The 17,456-nt window shown below is 40.7% G+C and overlaps 1 protein-coding gene across 3 annotated transcripts in view; it reads left to right on the forward strand.

Annotated features, from left to right (window-relative positions):
• SRPX (sushi repeat containing protein X-linked) overlaps positions 1–15,602 on the forward strand; it is a 59,098-nt gene extending 43,496 nt beyond the window's left edge. For all 3 annotated transcript variants that reach the window (XM_042461052.1, XM_042461054.1, XM_042461053.1), the window contains 6 exons: positions 4,357–4,483; positions 5,375–5,496; positions 7,368–7,547; positions 11,688–11,821; positions 13,375–13,496; positions 15,119–15,602. In XM_042461052.1, the coding sequence (XP_042316986.1) occupies positions 4,357–4,483; positions 5,375–5,496; positions 7,368–7,547; positions 11,688–11,821; positions 13,375–13,496; positions 15,119–15,299 (866 nt within the window). In that variant the 3' untranslated portion in view covers positions 15,300–15,602. The remainder of the gene's footprint in view (positions 1–4,356; positions 4,484–5,374; positions 5,497–7,367; positions 7,548–11,687; positions 11,822–13,374; positions 13,497–15,118) is intronic.
• Positions 15,603–17,456: the final 1,854 nt, after the last annotated feature.

Consider the following 17,456-nt stretch of genomic DNA (forward strand, 5'->3'; position numbering starts at 1 on the left):
CGGGAAAACAAAGGGAGAATGGGAGAGAATGGGAAAGATTATGAACATTTACATTAAGGAGTCTCAGCCATCCTTTCTGGCACCATGAAACCCAACAATGGCCAGATTTACTGGGATATTTAGGATGTGAAGGATATGATGATGACTGCAATGCGTGGTGCATAACATAGAGTATGACTGAACACAATATGAAAGCATTTTATAGTAACTACTTTTGACATATTAGCAGCAAAACATTGTACTTTTCTACCTCTTATGGTTCGCATTGAAATAAATTTTTGGATGGCAAGTAAGTTGTTAAAATCTGACGAGTGGCATTGGGGAGGAGGTTGTGGCATGTTGTGGGATTTTAAGCATAAAATTGCTCATGTTCACCACTGATCCTAACCACATCATTCTCATTCTTACAGTAGAGGAGTGTGAGAGCCTTGTCTAATCAGGTTGTAGGGATCAATTCAGATGATGCATGACTCCCGTCACCTATGAGGTTGTGGACAGGTGCTTAAGGGAACTTGAATTCTTATTTTTGCCCATCTGATAATCAACATTTTTTGGAAGGGATTAACTGGGTGGGTTCAAGAGATGGTGATTGAAGCCTCCTTGTAATAAGGAATAGTACCAGTGACTTAAAGGATGTTCATGTTTCTGCTCCTTAATAAAACTCCTTGGGTTTCCCTTCCAAATAACTGTTAATTATCAGGATGGGCAAAAATCAAGAATTCAGTTTCCCTTAAGAAGAGTTCCTGTTTGCCTGGAGACTCTCCATTGCTGCAAGGAAGAAATCCCAGCGTGAGGAAAAATTCAGTTTCACATGAATTCACAGACTGCCACCCCTCCACTATGTATTACAAAATTAACAGAGAGAGATGGGAGTTGTGTTTATCTAGTGATTGTCTTTATGCAGTTAAAGTGGTTTAAAGCACTCTTGTCAGCAAGAGGTTCACTGATCTGTGAGTGTCTGGGTGATGCAGTTCCTATAGTAACGCAAGGTGTTTTGTCTTAATGCATCAAAAATTCATAGTTACTGATGTGGAAACCATGGTTCTTTGATGCTTCACATGAGATTCTGGCATTATAGGAATGCTGAAGTTTTAGAAAAAAACCCTCTCTTCCTTTTTTAATTATATCAGTTTAAACACTGGGAATTTGGTTATGAACCTAACTTCATTACTCACAGGAATCATAGAATCGTAGAGTTGGAAGAGACTGCAAGGGCCATCCAGTCCAACCCCCTGCCATGCAAGAAATCTAAATCAAAGCCTCCCTGACAGATGGTCATCCAGCCTCTGTTAAAGACCCTAAGAAGGAGACTCCACTACACTCGAGGAAGTGTGTTCCACTGTCGAACGACACCTTACTGTCAGGAAGTTCCTCTCTAATGTTGAGGGGAATCGCTTTTCCTGCAGCTTGCATCCATTGCTCCGGGGCCTGTTCTCTGGGCGCAGAAGACAAGAAACTAGCGCTCCCTCTTCAATAGACATCCCTCAAGATTTAAACAGGGCTCATATCACCTCTCAACCTTCTCTTCTCCTGGCTAAACAACCCAGCTCCCTAGTTGTTCCTCATAGGCATGGTTTCCAGACCCTTCACCATTTTAGTCACCCTCCTTGGGCACACTCCAGTTTCTCAACATCCTTTTGAATTGTGGTGGTCAGAACCGGACACAATATTCCAGGTGGGACCTGACCAGGGCGAATAGAGTGGCACTGTCTAGACACTATACTTCTCTTGATGCAGCTAAAATCGCATGTTGTTAACTAGCTTCCAGTTGACCTTGACTCATGGTGACTCTGTGAGTGAGACATCTCCGAGACACCCTATCCTTAACAAATCCTACAGACTCAGGTCCTGCAGGCTCTGGGATGCATCCTGTTTGATTAAATCTGTCATCTAGTATGTGGTCTTCCTCTCCTTCTCTTGCTTTTCCTTTCCTAGCATTGTTGTCTTTTCTAATGTGTCATGCCTTCTCATGCTGTGGCTGAACTATGACAGGTTCAGTTTAGTCATCCTGTCTTCTAGGAAGAGTTCAGGCCTGATATGTTCTAGGAATCATTTGTTTGTCTTTTTAGCCATCCATGATATCTGCAGAACTCTTCTCCAGCAGATCTCAAAAGAGTTTATTTTATTTTATCAGTTTTATTTATCATCCCTCCATCCATAGTGATGGAAAATATGATGGCATGGACTATCTTAACTTTAATGTTTGTGTATTTTTGCACCTCAGGATTTTGTATAGTTCTTTCATAGCCGCCCTTCCCAGTCCTAGTCTTCTTTTTATTTCTTGATTGTAATCCCCATTCTGATCAGTGATTGATCCTAGGTAGGGGAAATCTTTAATTACAGTGCGCCCGTGCGTCAGGCACCCCATACGCAGCTTGCAGCCTACGTGGCAGCCGCACGACGGGAGAATGAATAGTGTGCACACCCATGAGCACAAATCCCATTCAATCAAATGGGACTTGAACTTACACATTATTCGGCTTATGTGGGGGGGGGGGTCCGGAATGGATCCCCTGCATAAGCCAAGGGACCACTGTATTTAAATTTCCTGATCATCTGCATTGAAAAAATGTAAATCCTCTGTGGTCACTGTATTTGTTTTCTTATAGGATTATCACACAGAGGTTTACCATGCTTAAATTGCTGGCAAAATGCTCCAGAAGCACAAAGGTGTGATAGCCGGTCACGCTTCTGAAGCGACACTGAAATGTCCCCATGCCTCTTCCATCAGCAAAGCATTTGCAGAGCAGCCATTTCTTCATAATAGAAGTTCCCAAGAAATTGTCAGTGGGAGAGGAGAGGGGACGCGTCAGTGACCCTTCAGAAGTGTGTCCGGCTATCACACCTCCAGGCTTCTGGAGTGTTTCACTGGCGATTTAAGCATGGTAATACTCAGGTGTGATAATCCCCTACTGTTCAACAGTAAGCCTGCTTTAGCACTTTCTTTTTTGACTTTCTTTAGAACAGTAATCGTTCTAAGTCTTTGCTAGTCTTTTCATTGTGAGCTTCCGTCTTTCTGAAATGATTACTATAGTAATTCTCTTTATCCTTACACAGTAATTATTGAACAGAAGTATTCGTGAGTCTGTCTCTATTCCTGTCCCCCTTTTCTTTTGTCTCTCGCCTGCCCTTTACTTTTTGAAGTGTTTCATCTGTTACCCACTGAGTCTTCTCTTTCTTTTTAGATATAGGTAACATTTTTTTTGTATTGCTCCTTGACTATGTCCCTGGCTTCTGTTCATAGTTCATCTGGTTCAGTTAGGTCAGTTAGGTTTAACAGATTAAATCTATTTTTCACATTCTCTTTACATTCAGCTGGGATGTTCTTCTGATCATTTTTCAGCAAATTGGTTGGTTTAGTTTTCTTCTTTAGCTTTTTAAAAAATTTTGATATTAGTAGTTCATTATCTGTGCTGCAGTCCATGCCTGGTTTCATTTTTGCCACAAGAATAAAGCTTCTCCATCCATTGTTTTCAATTATGTAGTCGATCTCATTTTTTTTGGCCTTCCAGTGGTTTTCTTGTGTACAGTCTCCTCTCTGGTTGTATGTACAAAGTTTTAACTATGAATAGATTATTGTCAACTCTGTCAGTCACTCTCCTGCTTCATTTCTTGATCCTCTAGTCATGCTAATGTTCAAAACACTTCTGTCATCCTGTCCAGCACACCTGTTTTCCCAAACAACTCCATAATGTGAACTTTCTTTTAAAATTTTAAAATTCTTCAAAAACTCTCTCATTTGTGCCACCAAAACATAGAAATGAAAACACATAGCACACATTTATTCATGAAAAAGCAAACCAAAACACCTCATGCAGTTCTTCCTGCTGTATGAAGTATTTTAAGACAGTTCAATTTGGCAGGTGCTTTTGTCTGTAAACACCTTTACAAAGAGTTCAATTTCTGTCTACTTTTGTTCCTTTTTCACTGTTTAAGAAAAAAAAAGTTGGGGAATAAATTATTAGAATTTAGATATGAAATTTTAAATGTCTGAAGGAAATACTTATAAAAAGATAGTTTCTAGAAAAGAAAGTGATTTAACAATTAGAATAAATCAATAAACAGCAACAAGAGCTTCTTGTTAAAAGAATTGGTGAAATGGTGATTGTTTTAGAGATTATCATAGTTTACTACTGTGTATGCAACTAAAATAGAAGAACAAGACAGGAATACAGAAATTAGCTTGTGTATGAGCATTTCAGGGATGTTTTCTGAGATGTTGCCCTTAATCCCAGACTACTTTCAAACAACTAATCTATCACTTTCCAATTTGGTGATTTTAACTAGTCAAGTTTAAGTAAGTTTCTAGTGGCTTGACAATAATAAACAGTAATGTTTGTGTGTATGTATTTATAGACACAGAGCCTCCTAGAATTCAGTGTCCAAGTATAAAGGAGAAAATAGCAGAGCCCAATAAATTGACAGCCCGTGTGTTTTGGGATACCCCAGAGGGACGGGACACCGCTGATGGCATTTTGACAGAGTGAGTGAAGAGGTTAAATTACAGTAAACTATTAAGAGGGTATGGTTGTATTCATGTCCCATTTGGGAGCTTTCCATAAGCAACTTTTTGGTTGGGAAGAATATTCAAAAATGGTTAAAAAAAAAAAACATGTTCTTCAAGTGATAAGAGCCCCTGACAAGAAACCTGAACTGACAAGAATCTTTGTAGTTCAGGGCTTTTTCTACCTAAACTTGCATGTGGTTGTTTTGTGTAGAAAATAGCATTTTCTGAACAGCACAGAAATGTTATTTTCTTGGTAGAAAATGTTACTTCCAGTACAGAAAATGCTGGAGTTGGAGACTTAGTCTTCACAAATTTTGAACAAGGTGGTTTTGCATGTAAAACAGCATTTTCTGTGCAGGAAACAGCAATTAGGCTGCATAGCTTTCAAAGATGTTCCCTCAGCAAGAGGAAAATTATAAACTTACTTGCTCTCTTCAAGAAGAAAATTAGTGAATAATTAGATCTATTATGTGAGCAGAATTCTTGACTAGATAGACAATTGGCCTGATCCAGCATAAGTCTTTCTACATCCCATGGTCAATGCATAGGGGCTGGAAGCACATTTAATATGTATCCGACCCCTGTAGTAAATATACACCAGCAGGTTTATGTTGCATTTATTCCTTGTCTGTCCTAAATGAAGGCAAAATAAATCTGGATACAAGGGAATTTGTGAACTATGAGTAGGTCCCAGATTAACTTCAATAACATCAATACTTGTTCTTGGTTATATATGGCTGCCAATGGGATGGTTTTGGAAAAGAGTAAATTGTGTAACCATGATCAGTTTGAGCACTAACCATTTAGGCGTCTGTTCTCTTAAAAGGCTCTGTCCTACTAAGTAGTCTGCCTTTTCTTTATTTTTAGTGTTATTTTGAAAGGACATCCACCAGGATCACATTTTCCAGAAGGAGATCACAAAATCCAGTACACTGTATTTGACAGAGCTGGGAATAAAGGAACTTGCAAATTCTTGGTTAAAGTCAAAGGTAAGAACATCTGGAAAAAAGCACAGGCATTGAACTTAAATCCTAGCTGCATATTTCCTGAAAACTGAACACCATGGAAGTGGCAACTATCAGGCAATTTTAGATTGTACACACATGGCCTTAGATTAGTAAAGATTCTTAGTTGTTTTAAGCATGCTAGTGTTTACAGCTCTGTGTCACACAAATGTTTAAAGTGACATGCCACTGTTTACCTTTGCTGAATTCTTAAGAAGATTTAGCAAGCTGTTTTTCACTGTCTCAAGACAGAAGAGTAAGAAGTGTCTGCAAGGGGCACCTGTGGATTGTAAGTTCTACTAAGGTGTATCCCCATTAACAGACCATCCATTTTGGTGTTTGTGGCAGGGCTGTTGTTTTTTTAATGACCTTTACAGGTCACACAGAATATACAGGCCAATGACTGAATGGCAAATGGAGCTGAATATTGGATTGCACTGCAGCCTATGTGCCCACTATATCTTTCTTTGTACCCAGAGTGCTTGGGGAGTCACCACTCCTTCCCTCAAGCCCAGGATTGTTTTTTTTAAAAAGGGAAGTGATTGAGAGGTCAATTTCTGGGTCATTACTTATGAGAAAAAAGGCTTCCCATGGACCTAGACTGCCTGCAGTACCAATGGCATGGCAAAATGATTCAAAATGCACCCTAGAGGATGTTGGGGGACATTCTGGCCAAAACCTTTTTTGAATGTTGGATGACTCTGGGACAAAAATGGCTTGGGGTGCTGCTTTTCCCTACACTGCTCTAGTGGATTCCAGAGATGATATTCTTTCCATCTTGCTTGGTTTTTGTTGTTGGTCTTGTTCAAATTTCACAAATGGTTTTTGCAGGTACATATTTGCCATATGTCACAAGATGTGCCACCCTTGCTTTCAGATTTCATACAGGATCTCCATAAGATAGGGTTGTTGGTCATTCATTTCTTGTTTCACAAGACAATGTATATATGGGAATTTTGTTACAAAAAATTAACAATTTTATATAAAGGAAAAGTGGTTTGGAATTATTGTCTGACTAAACTGTAGTTTTAATAAAGCCAGCATGATAATTTTATGCCAAACAAATTTATGCCTACAATTTAAGTCTCCCTTATCTAGAAATCTGAAATATTCCATAATTCATAATTGTCTAGATGGGTGGCTGAGATACTGATGCCTTTGTTATCTGATGGTTCAATGCACACAAACTTTGTTTCATGCACACAATTATTTTAAACATATTATGTTTAAAATACCTTCAGGCTATATGTGTATAAAGTATGTATGAAACTTAAATGAATTTTATATTTAGACTTGGGTTCCCATCTCCAGGATAACTCATTATTGTATATGCAAATATTCCAAACTCCAAAATAATCCAAAATACTTCTGGTCCCAGACTTTTCAGATCCAGGAGACTCAACCTGTAATAAATTTTATGCTCTTAAAGTACAAAAACAACTTTCAATATGTAAAAGGATTCATAGCTTTTCAATTCTTAACCAAAATTCCATATTTTTCCCAGAGGAAAAAATCAAGAGTTTTCCCTTGCTGGCTTTAAATTTTTCAGACATTTTGCATCTCTAGACACAAAATAAATTTCATACCTTTTCATGCAGCCCTTTGCTCCACCTGGAAAGTCACTCCAGGGGTTTTGTTAGCCTTCCAGAGCTGGTCACAGGGGGCTGCAGTTGGGAGGGATTGCTTCCTTTCTGATTCTTCTGAATTACACTGTCTGCATGCAGAAGGTCTCTCTTAGATCCTACCCTATGTATATTAAATTATAAATCAAAGGGTGCAGGTCATTTTGAAATATGATAATAAACTTGTATTTGTTTCTTTCTTGCTGAACAGCCCCTGTTATTTTGTCTTTAAAGTCAGGCGCTGTGGAAAACTGAATGCTCCAGAAAATGGCTACATAAAATGTTCTGGTGATGGCAATAATTATGGAGCAACCTGTGAATTTTCCTGCATTGGCGGGTACGACATGCAAGGAAGCCCAGCAAGAGTTTGCCAGTACAATTTGGGCTGGTCAGGAACGGAGCCAACTTGTACACGTACGTGAGTAATGAATAATTGCATGAATTAAGGAATAATGTCAGTAAAAGGGAAGCATATGGTGTCAAAGTCAAGCTGTCTGTCTTCTCATTCAATGATACCAAGCCACAGAATCTCATGGGAAATTCCACAAATGGGGCAGTTTCCCATTTCCCATTGCAAGCTGTTTTTTAAACCCTTTCCAGATTTAAAAGAAGTTTCCACTCTAGTCCTGTAGTGCCTGTTTTGGTTTTAGAACTCTGCTTGGAGATAAAATAAACTGCTTTCTTTGTGTACTGTGATTATTGGTTGTCTGATTGTCTGGACTAGATCCATTATGTATAGATTTTTTGCTGTAACTTGGAATTTATTTGCACTTCATTATTCTTATTCTATTGATTGATCATTCTTTCTTGATAAAAATTAATTACCAAGCAACCACCTACATTCTCCTGCTATATCATAAATACTGGCAAATGTTGTAAACTAAATACCATTTATCATCTGTAAGAATGTTACAGTTTGTAAATGAAAAGATTGAGGCATACAGTACTTCTTTCCCCTATTCTGGTCACTAAATCCAAGATATTTACCAGCATGTGTACACCAAGAATTTACATACTGTTATTAATAGCTTTCAACTTGAGGAGCCTAAGTTCAATAGTAGACAGTACTGTAGTCAAGCCAAGATTTGCTGGGCTGAAATGTCTGTACTGTTGGATTACCAAAAACAAAGGTATCATCTGCCATTTTCTTCAGTTTGTCTTGTCATCTCTGACTTTAGTTGCAATCCTCACATTAGTACGGGAGGAAAAGACAATAGATTTTCTAAGCATGAGTATATTATTGTGAGTTGTCCCTATTATATATCAAAATATTTTGCTCTTACTCTTGAATGGGCAATTGAGATCCATTAAATTTATAAAAGGCCTGCTCCTGCGCTAGTTTCCCTTGTTAAAGGAACTCCTTGAAAACTGTGTATGTGTTTAAAACACAAACAAAATTGATGTGGAAAAACACTTATGCCTCTAGTATTAAACTTCTCTTATAGAGCTAAGTGTGGAGACACTCTCAAGATGAGAGACTGCATTTTAGAATTTACTTCTGTACTACTTTTGGTAGAGCAGGTACTTTACAGCAATAAAGTTCTATGTTGTGCAAGGGATCCCAGCTTCTACCATTTAGAGCAGAAAATACTGGGGTAGAACTACAAATATACTTCAGTTTACAAAGTTGATGTGTTCCTGGCCATGACTTCTTTAACAGAAAGTTTAGTGCCAGAGGTAGAAATAACAGGGAAAGAGTTAGGATTAAGTTCTTACATCAAAAAAGAAGAGCAGCTTAATAGCATTCAGAAAACATTTTATCCCGGACTAGCAATGCACATGTGAAATGAAGCGACCAGATCAAGTCAGCCTTGCATAAGTAAGCAAAAAACAAAAAAAACAAAACTTTTGAATTTTTTGATTTAAAGGCTTCTTTCAGAATGCACCCAGGGATGATCCCCCCCCCCACCCCATGAGCTTTCACTTTTCCTATGATTTCCATGTTGGTGGGCAAACATCCTGGGGGTAGCTCATGAGACATGCTAATCTGGTTTCCCTCTTTCTTCCTGTTTTGCTGTCCACACATACTTATTAAGCAATTCTGGATGCAACTGCCAGTTGTAGGCAGGCACACATGGCTATAGCAGGACTAATCTTTCTGTGCTTAGACTTGATTGCATTGTTTCTGGCAGACTTGTGGACATGTAATCTGACCCTGTAAGTCTGTGTTTCCCCAGTCCTCTTTCAACCTTCTCCCAGTGCTGAAGTTGCTAAAATGTCCAGCTTTACAAAGGACAAGGAAATAATGGGGGCTGGAGGGGCAATAAAAGACTTTGCAAAAAGGAGCTTCTTTGTCAAAGGCTTTATTAACAGAGGTATGCCTGAATAGTCCAACTCAATGTAATATATTTTCAGATGTAATGTAACCAAATACAATTTTAGTTTCCCAGGGTGATAACTCTTTTAAAGAGAAACTAAAATATGCAGGTATGAAAGTTAAACTTGTTAGAGTTCAGCCTTCATCAGCAGAGCAGCAAAAACATGGGCCAGAATATATTTTAATATGCGCTCCTAAAGAATAAAGACTAATTCAGAAAACAATAAACATGTAGTTTGTGGTTTAAAAACAAACAATAATGGCTTTAATAAAGAAAAACAACAAACTAAATCCTAGCCTAACCGGTATTAATATAGCAGGAAGAGGCTGTTACTCCATCTTAGACTTAGAGGAAGCAGTTCAGAATCTTCAGAGAAAGGAGTGACCTAAATAGGAAACCCTATCTATATTATAATGGGAAAGAGAATACATAGGTTTCTTCCAACAGATCCGAGGCTTGATCTCCTCCTCCAAGGTCTGAGCTCTCTCTCTCTACAGCATAGGGAGAGGGAGAGAGAGCTTTTGTCCTTGGGACTACATTTCAGGAGCAATAGAATTATAACCTGAGTCTGCAGCCTTACACAACTTACTTGGGAGTATGTCTTACTTGGGAATAACTCCTTTTGAAATTTAGTAAAAATTTCTTCTGAGTAAACATGCATAAAATCAGACTGCAATTTTTAAATGGAAGAAGCTATAGGCTTTTTGTTGCTGTTTAGAGAGTTGTTGCCTGGGAGGGCGGCGCCACAATAAGACATGAGCCAAATGTGGAGGAAAGGCCACAACTTTATTCACGCAAAACCAGCAGCCAAAAGGTAGGGTTTGGACAAAAATCTGGATCATCGTACAACCCGCTGTTGTAAGATACTGGCCAGTCATATATCAGCAAGATATCGGGATGAGCTAGGGGCTGATGGAACACCCTCTCATATCCATGCAACCTAGTGATTGCATTCAAATTAAATCCCCTAGTCACGGGGAAGCGGTGTCACTTTATGGCCCCCGCAATGGCCACAACGCATGTCCTCATCGCTCCCGTGTCCCATAGGGACTCCCGATACAGTGCTATGCAACCATATAGACCATGGCCACCAGATCCAGACCCTCTGCTGCCGCCCCAAAGTTGTGACAAACACCAATACCCTGGCGGAGGGCGGGTGGGAGAGCCAAGCAGCAAATGGCACCGTGCACTGGGCAACTGGGCCTAAATAGGCCATGCCCAGGGGGTTGCTGGGAAGGGAGTCGCCCCGCCCCCAGAGCAGCCGAACCAATCGGTCACCCTGGAGGACCGAGGCAACCATAGAGAGGGACTATCCACCCCCTAGAGCAGCCTTTCAGAGGCGGAAGTACCTCCTTTTCCCTCCCCAGCAACCAATCGCCAGCAAGCATGCCCCAGCAAAGCATGCTGGGGCACTCCACCGAGCCTGCGTCACCGCTCCGGCGGCAACAAGGCCTGCCCGCTCAGTCGGGCGGCCGTCTTGTGTGTGCCTTCAAAGGAGCCCTGGTGGCGCAGTGGTTAAATGCCTGTACTGCAGCCATTCACTCAAGACCACAAGGTTGTGAGTTCAAGACCAAGCTCGACTCAGGCTTGCATTCTTCCGAGGTCGCTAAAATGAGTACCCAGACTGTTGGGGGCAAATTAGCTTACTGTACTTGCTAATTAGCTTACTTGCTGTTCACTGCTGTGATCTTTGGAATAGCGGTATATAAATAAAACAAATTATTATTATTAAATTATTAAATCATTTCCGATTTATGGCAATGCTAAAGTGAAATCAGTTTTCTTGGAGAGATTTGTTCTGGAGCGGGGTTGTCTTTTACCTCTTTCTGAGGCTGAGAGAGTGGCTTGTTTAAGGTCACCCAGTGGGTTTCCATAGGTGAGCAGGGATTCAAACCGTGCTCTCATAGTCCAACACTCAAACCACTAGACTATGCCAACTCTCCACTGTTTAGAATAGAGCTAGTCTTTCAAACCCTATTATGATCTTAGAGCATTTTGACTCTCTGTGTTTATTTCTACCTAATCTGACCAGTTTACATCAGATATAGACAATGTCTAGCTAACCAGGAATACCTGTTCAACTGCAAATCCCATCATCCCTGTTGGCTATCATAGGGCAGGCCAGCAACATCTGGTGGACCATAATTTGCTCTAACTCAGTTCTAAATCAGTTTGACTGGCAATTATTCTCATGTGAAAACAAGTCTTAATATAATCTTTTTGTTTGTAATTTCAGCCATGAACATTAATGTTGGAGTGAGGACAGCAGCAGCCCTTTTGGACCAATTTTATGAGAAACGAAGGCTGCTGATCTTATCAACTCCTACTGCAGCCAATTACTTTTACAGATTGCAACTAGGAATGCTGCAGGTGAGGCACAAGTCCCTTCAGTTTGAGTGGAAGTTAATTCTGCTCCAGCATGACCTGGAGCCACTAATGTTGCTTCCCCCATTCAGTTTAATATAAATTATGGTTTTGAAAAGCAAGAGATTTAGCAGACATGCCAGCTGGAGGGAGGAGAAGGCAATTTTCACAATTCTTCCCTCTATTCAGCGTTCTCCAATATTTCAAAGTAGATGGCAGAGCAGAGGCTGTATGGGAATCAGCAAAAATAACCTCTTTCCCCCTTCAGGACTCAAACAGAATTCAGGTCACAAGATCTCTGGATCCAACTCTGTAGATACAGTTGGCCCTCAGTATCTTTGGATTCTTTACCCACAAATTCAAGCATCCATGGCTTCAAAATCTTCCAAAAATATAATTTTCAAAAAGCAAACCTTGATTTTGCCATTTTATATAAGGGAACTATTTTACTTTGCCATTATATTTAAAGGGACTGGAGCATCCATGGATTTTGGTACCCATGGGGGTGGGGATCCTAGAACCAAACTGCATTGGATACTCAGGACCCACTGCATAAGCATTGTGCAAACTGAACTAGAGAATGAAAGGATATCTGCTTTCTTCAGAAGGTAACTAAATCTCCTAACAATTCCTGTGGAGCTGGGCCTTTGTTTTTAGTATAAGAGATGGCTCAAAATTATTGTTTTGTTCCACGCCCCTTCCAATTTTATAACAATACAGTGGGCCCTTGGTATCCGTGGGGGATCTGTTCCGGACACACACACACCCCCCCCCATGGATGCCAAAATCCACAGCTGCTCAAGTTCCATTTACTTCAGTGGTGACACTGGCACATGGCTGCACCACCATTGAAGACAATGGCAATTTGGAGGAGCCGCTTCCTCCTCCTCTCACCCCCGCCACCTTTTCCCTCCCTTCTTCTCCACCTCTTTCCCTTCGCCCTTCACTCTTCCTCCTCCTCCCACCTCAAGCTGCACCACGCCTTCCTCTTCCCCCTGCCTCGCCTCCCTCCTCCTCCTCCTCCTGCCTCGCCTCGCTCCTCCTCTTCCTTGTGCCATGCCATCTTCTTCCTCCTGTTCCTCATGCTGCGCCTTCCTCCTCCTCCTCCTGTCGTGTTGCCCCTTTCTCCTCCTCTTTCTCCTCTGCCCCACCCCACAGGCTTGCCATCCACGGATGCTCAAATCTGCAGATGGCAAGTCCGTCTATAAGGAGGGCCCACTTTATTAATAACAAGAGAAATCTACCTATATGTAGTTATGTCTTTAAAAACAGAGGTATCTGGTCCCTCTTTAACTTTATTTTCACACCTTTTAAAGCCTCATGCTTTTAAAAAAGAATGTTGTGATTTTCATGTTACCTAATTAAGCCCGTCATGAATTGCCACATTTGCATCATGTAGCCCTGAAGTACATGCAGTCTTGGATGAAGCCTACTGTAAAGTTAACAACATGTACAGAATATCTCCCACACCACAAAATGCAACAGTTTTGTAGAGAAGATTTCTGTTACAAATGAGTTACCTTGACATCTTTTTCCATTTTTTATCTTATTCATTTCAGCCAGCACTGTGTGGGTTAGATCTCCGTCATGTTACAGTGATTGAATTGGTTGGGGTCTATCCAGCACAGGTGGGAAGAATAGGATTAAGACTGATGCCTCCTGCCCTTGCTTTGCAACTCAGGTAAATTAAAACTTATTTAATAGTAGGAACTGCACCCTTATAATTGCCCATTAGTGTCTCAATTAGACTACACGAGATAAAGTGGTCACCTCCTTCCTCCCAAAATTGAGTATCTTGTCTTCATATCTGTAAAAGGCTGTAAGTGGTACACTAACAGTAGTGTTGAGCACAACTCCTACCCTTACTCCCTGCAAAGGAAACACCTGCACCCTTTTCTCTGTACAATTGTGCCACACAAGGCCTGTTTTCATTTTCCTTATATGTAAGTACATAACCAGAGTCGGAAGGGAATGGAATTCTTAGCTACCTATAGTCTGGTTGTTGGCCATATCCCCCAGCCTAATCTGTGTATCTATGCCCAAGCATAGGGCATAAGCCAGACTTCTGCAGGAACTCGACTTGGTGTTAACCAGCCAGAGTTCTGGCTCTCATTTACAACCACTCCTCACATCAACCATCTAGAGTTGAGATCCTGCATCATGGTGTAGTGTAATAGCCCCATTCAGAACTACACTATGTCTGCCTTGCCAACCCCCAGTCCACCATTTAGCTCCAGGACCCTGCTCTCCATAGTCATTTACTGAGTAGTGGAGAGTAGCAACTGGTGTGAAAGTGTCCAGCAATGTCCCTGTAGCTAGACACAGAACAAGACCCTCTAGGGTTCTTTTACCTTCTGCAGCTGAAAGGTGGGATTTGGGGCGGTGGAGTCATTATGCAAAGTTGGATCAGCACAACAGCCCCAAAATGCCTTATGATGGTATAAGTTGGAGTTATCCAGTCATAAGTTACGAACAAGGTATTGTTTTAATTGCTATGAGTCGGGTTTTTGTATTGTTGGGATATGGGTTGTTATATTGTCTTTTGATGGAGATGTTGTAAATTGCTGTGATCTGCAAGGAATAGCGGTATAGAAATAAAATTTCATTCATTCATTCATTCAAGGTGCCAGCCTACAGATTTGTTTAGTGTGACATTTGAACCTTGCAGCAGCTTTCTCCGTGGCTTTTTTCTCACCTGTTAAACCATGAGTTGTTTCTTTGGTTTATTCTAGGGCTATTTCTGTGGCTTGATGGGGGAGAAATAAGCCAGAGAGAGCTATTGCCAAGCTGGGATCTCATATTAAATATACCATGGTCTGTGATTTGTTTGGATGCTCTTGTTATAAGTAATAGTAATCAGGAAACAAAAGAAATTCTGGCTTGTTGTGATGTGTAAGCTTGGCCAGTATGGTATTGTATACTTAAAGCTTCTGTGGCACATAACATCGATCTGCTTCCCATATAAAAGTAACCGGTGGGCAAAACTCTTGTACAGTTTGTTGTTTTCCTTGTAAATTCTAAAAAAATAATATAATTTCTTAACAATGTGTTTAAAAATATTGATTGTCAATATTAGACACTGAAATCTAGACGACTTGTTACAGCTTAACCTCTCTTTGCTTTTATTCCATATCCAAAAAGGTGGCCGGGGGGTGGGTGGGTAGATTTCTTCTTTTATGTTGACAATTTCATTAAAGGTAAATAATGTAAGAAATCAGTGGCAGTGGGGATAACAGTCCTGCTGTATGTATTGTGCTGTTTCATTAGACACAAACAAATCTGATTCTTTTTTCCCATCCTCAGGCTGTTACTTCGTATTCCTCACTATAACTTTAACATGGTTATAGTTGACAAACATGGTGTGGACAAAGAGCGATATCCTTTCCCAGCCACTCCTGCTGAGCTCTTCGCTCTCATTGACACTTTCCCTCTGAGAAAAGAAGAGATGAAATTACAAGCAGAATCGGGCCAGTCTTGTCCTTGATTCTATATTCCAGCCATCCACATGCCAGTATTTTTGCTGCCTAAATTTTACTGGTGCTATGCAGAGCCTGGAAGTATGGAAATTACTGTTGTACAGATCTCACTTTAAAATATGTATGTTGTGAAAACTTTTTTATTTACATATAGGGGCCAATTATTTTAGGAGATTTATTTCCTTCTGTGAAAAGCCTTGTTGAAGGTATTGAATTGCCTTAAGAATTTTCAGAATAACTTCAAACATTAGTTCATGTGTAAATTTTTTTTCTTTTTACAGATCTTTTATTAATAAAAATATTGTTTTGCATTTTTATTGTTCTAGCCTCACTTATTTAGGTATGAAATAAATAGCATTGGCTACTGCTAAGGAAAGTGGCAAAACATAACATTTTTTTTCCAGCAAAAAACTTTATTATCTGTCTGAAAGGCAGAATAAAGGCTTCTCAGTATACCACTTTTTATGGACAAGGTAGAGTGCAGATCAGGGCTTTCATCCTCCAGATGTTTTGGATTTCAAATCCTCAAGAGGCACAGCTGATGTGGGCAATGATGAGTGATCATGGAATTTGTAGGACAAACCATCTTCAGGGCAAGAGGGTCCACATCCTGGATTTAAAGTTATAAACAGATTTTCTGGACCAATAGTGTTACTGCTTTTGCATGAAAAAGAAAATATACCTCCACTCTAGGCAATCAACTTGTTTATGATGGCTGGATTGAGAATAAGTCTTCCATGGACAAAGGGTTGAGCTTACTAAAGCTGCTTCTGCCTATTTTTTGAAATCCTTTACCCCTGTACCCCCATCAGTAGCATCACAGACATTCTTGTGTAGCATTTTCAGGAGCTACAGAAGCTGCTTTTTCCCACTCAGGAGTATATCACACGGAGCTTTCCGGTGGTTTTCTGGGTCAGTTCAGGCTCATTTCCGAGGTGACTGCACTTCCAACGATGCAGTTTCACATTGTAAAGTGACTGTGTTATCAGACACCATTGATTTCTATGGGAGCTCCTTGTGAGACGCTTCAGCCCTGTTTCCGAAGCAACTCCTCATTTTGGTAAAACTGATAAAAAAAGGACTGCAGAAAATTTGCTTCCAAGCTCCCTTCGATTGCACTGCAAATTGGTCTGGTGTGGAATGCAGCTTTGCTACTGCTCTGGTACGCCATTGCAAACGCCCCGGAAGGGAGGAGGAGGAGGCAGCCCCCCGCCCCTTCCTCCCTGTGGGTGCCTGGCACCCATGGGAAGGAAGGGAGGAGGAGGAGGCAGCACCAGCGCCAGCACCCGCGAAAAGGAATGGAAAGAGGGAGCCCCGCCCCAACCCCTTCTCCTCATGGGTCCCAATTCGAATCGTTGAACCCTCCGGTGTGGTAATGCGATGTGCACTCACTCCCCTTTGCTTGAATCCGCATCGCTTGCTTGGAATTGACCTGACTTGGCTTTCCCCTCAGTTCGGAAGGACAACAGAAAGGCAACCAGGTGTGGTAAAACATTGTGTTTTTACCATAATTCGCATTGCTAGACAGGAGTGACTCTGGATCTGGTGTGGAAAAACATCACACTTTGCATTGCTAGAACAGGAGTGATTACGGATCTGAGCTGCAACCCCCCCCCCCCCACATGTGATGAGGTCCTCAGTTGCATGCACATAAATGTAGATACAGCCCCAGTATTTAACAGGAGAAATGCATTCCCCTTTCCTGAAGCAATTTAGGTTTGTCACCTTTTCTCATGTAAATGGAGTAGACAGAGCATGCTAGTAGCTACATCTCTAAAATCTATTTGGTCTGCTGAGCTAGGTTTTTTTTTTTTTTTTTAGCCTCTGCCATCAGCAACACTCACTTCCAGACTACTATAACTTGTCATTTTCTATAAACCCCTAGTGTAGTGTAAAATGAAACACCAGCTTCCAGAAAGTAGGAGCAAGAAAAATCCTTCACTTGAATGTTGCTGAGATGGCTTGACAACTGTTAGAAAAGCTTGACAATCAAAACGTAACACATTTCATCTGTCGAGATGGCTTTTTTGCAGTGCTGCTCTACTACACACAAATCATCACCTGGGAGATGGGAGGAGGGAAGGCTGATATAAAATGAGGTGTGTCTACATAAATTCATCTTTTATAAAGCTCATGGGGTACCTGGCTTGTTCCTGTAAGAAATG

This window comes from Sceloporus undulatus, chromosome 3 (assembly GCF_019175285.1).
Source record: "Sceloporus undulatus isolate JIND9_A2432 ecotype Alabama chromosome 3, SceUnd_v1.1, whole genome shotgun sequence".
In the NCBI taxonomy this organism is placed as follows: domain Eukaryota; kingdom Metazoa; phylum Chordata; class Lepidosauria; order Squamata; family Phrynosomatidae; genus Sceloporus; species Sceloporus undulatus.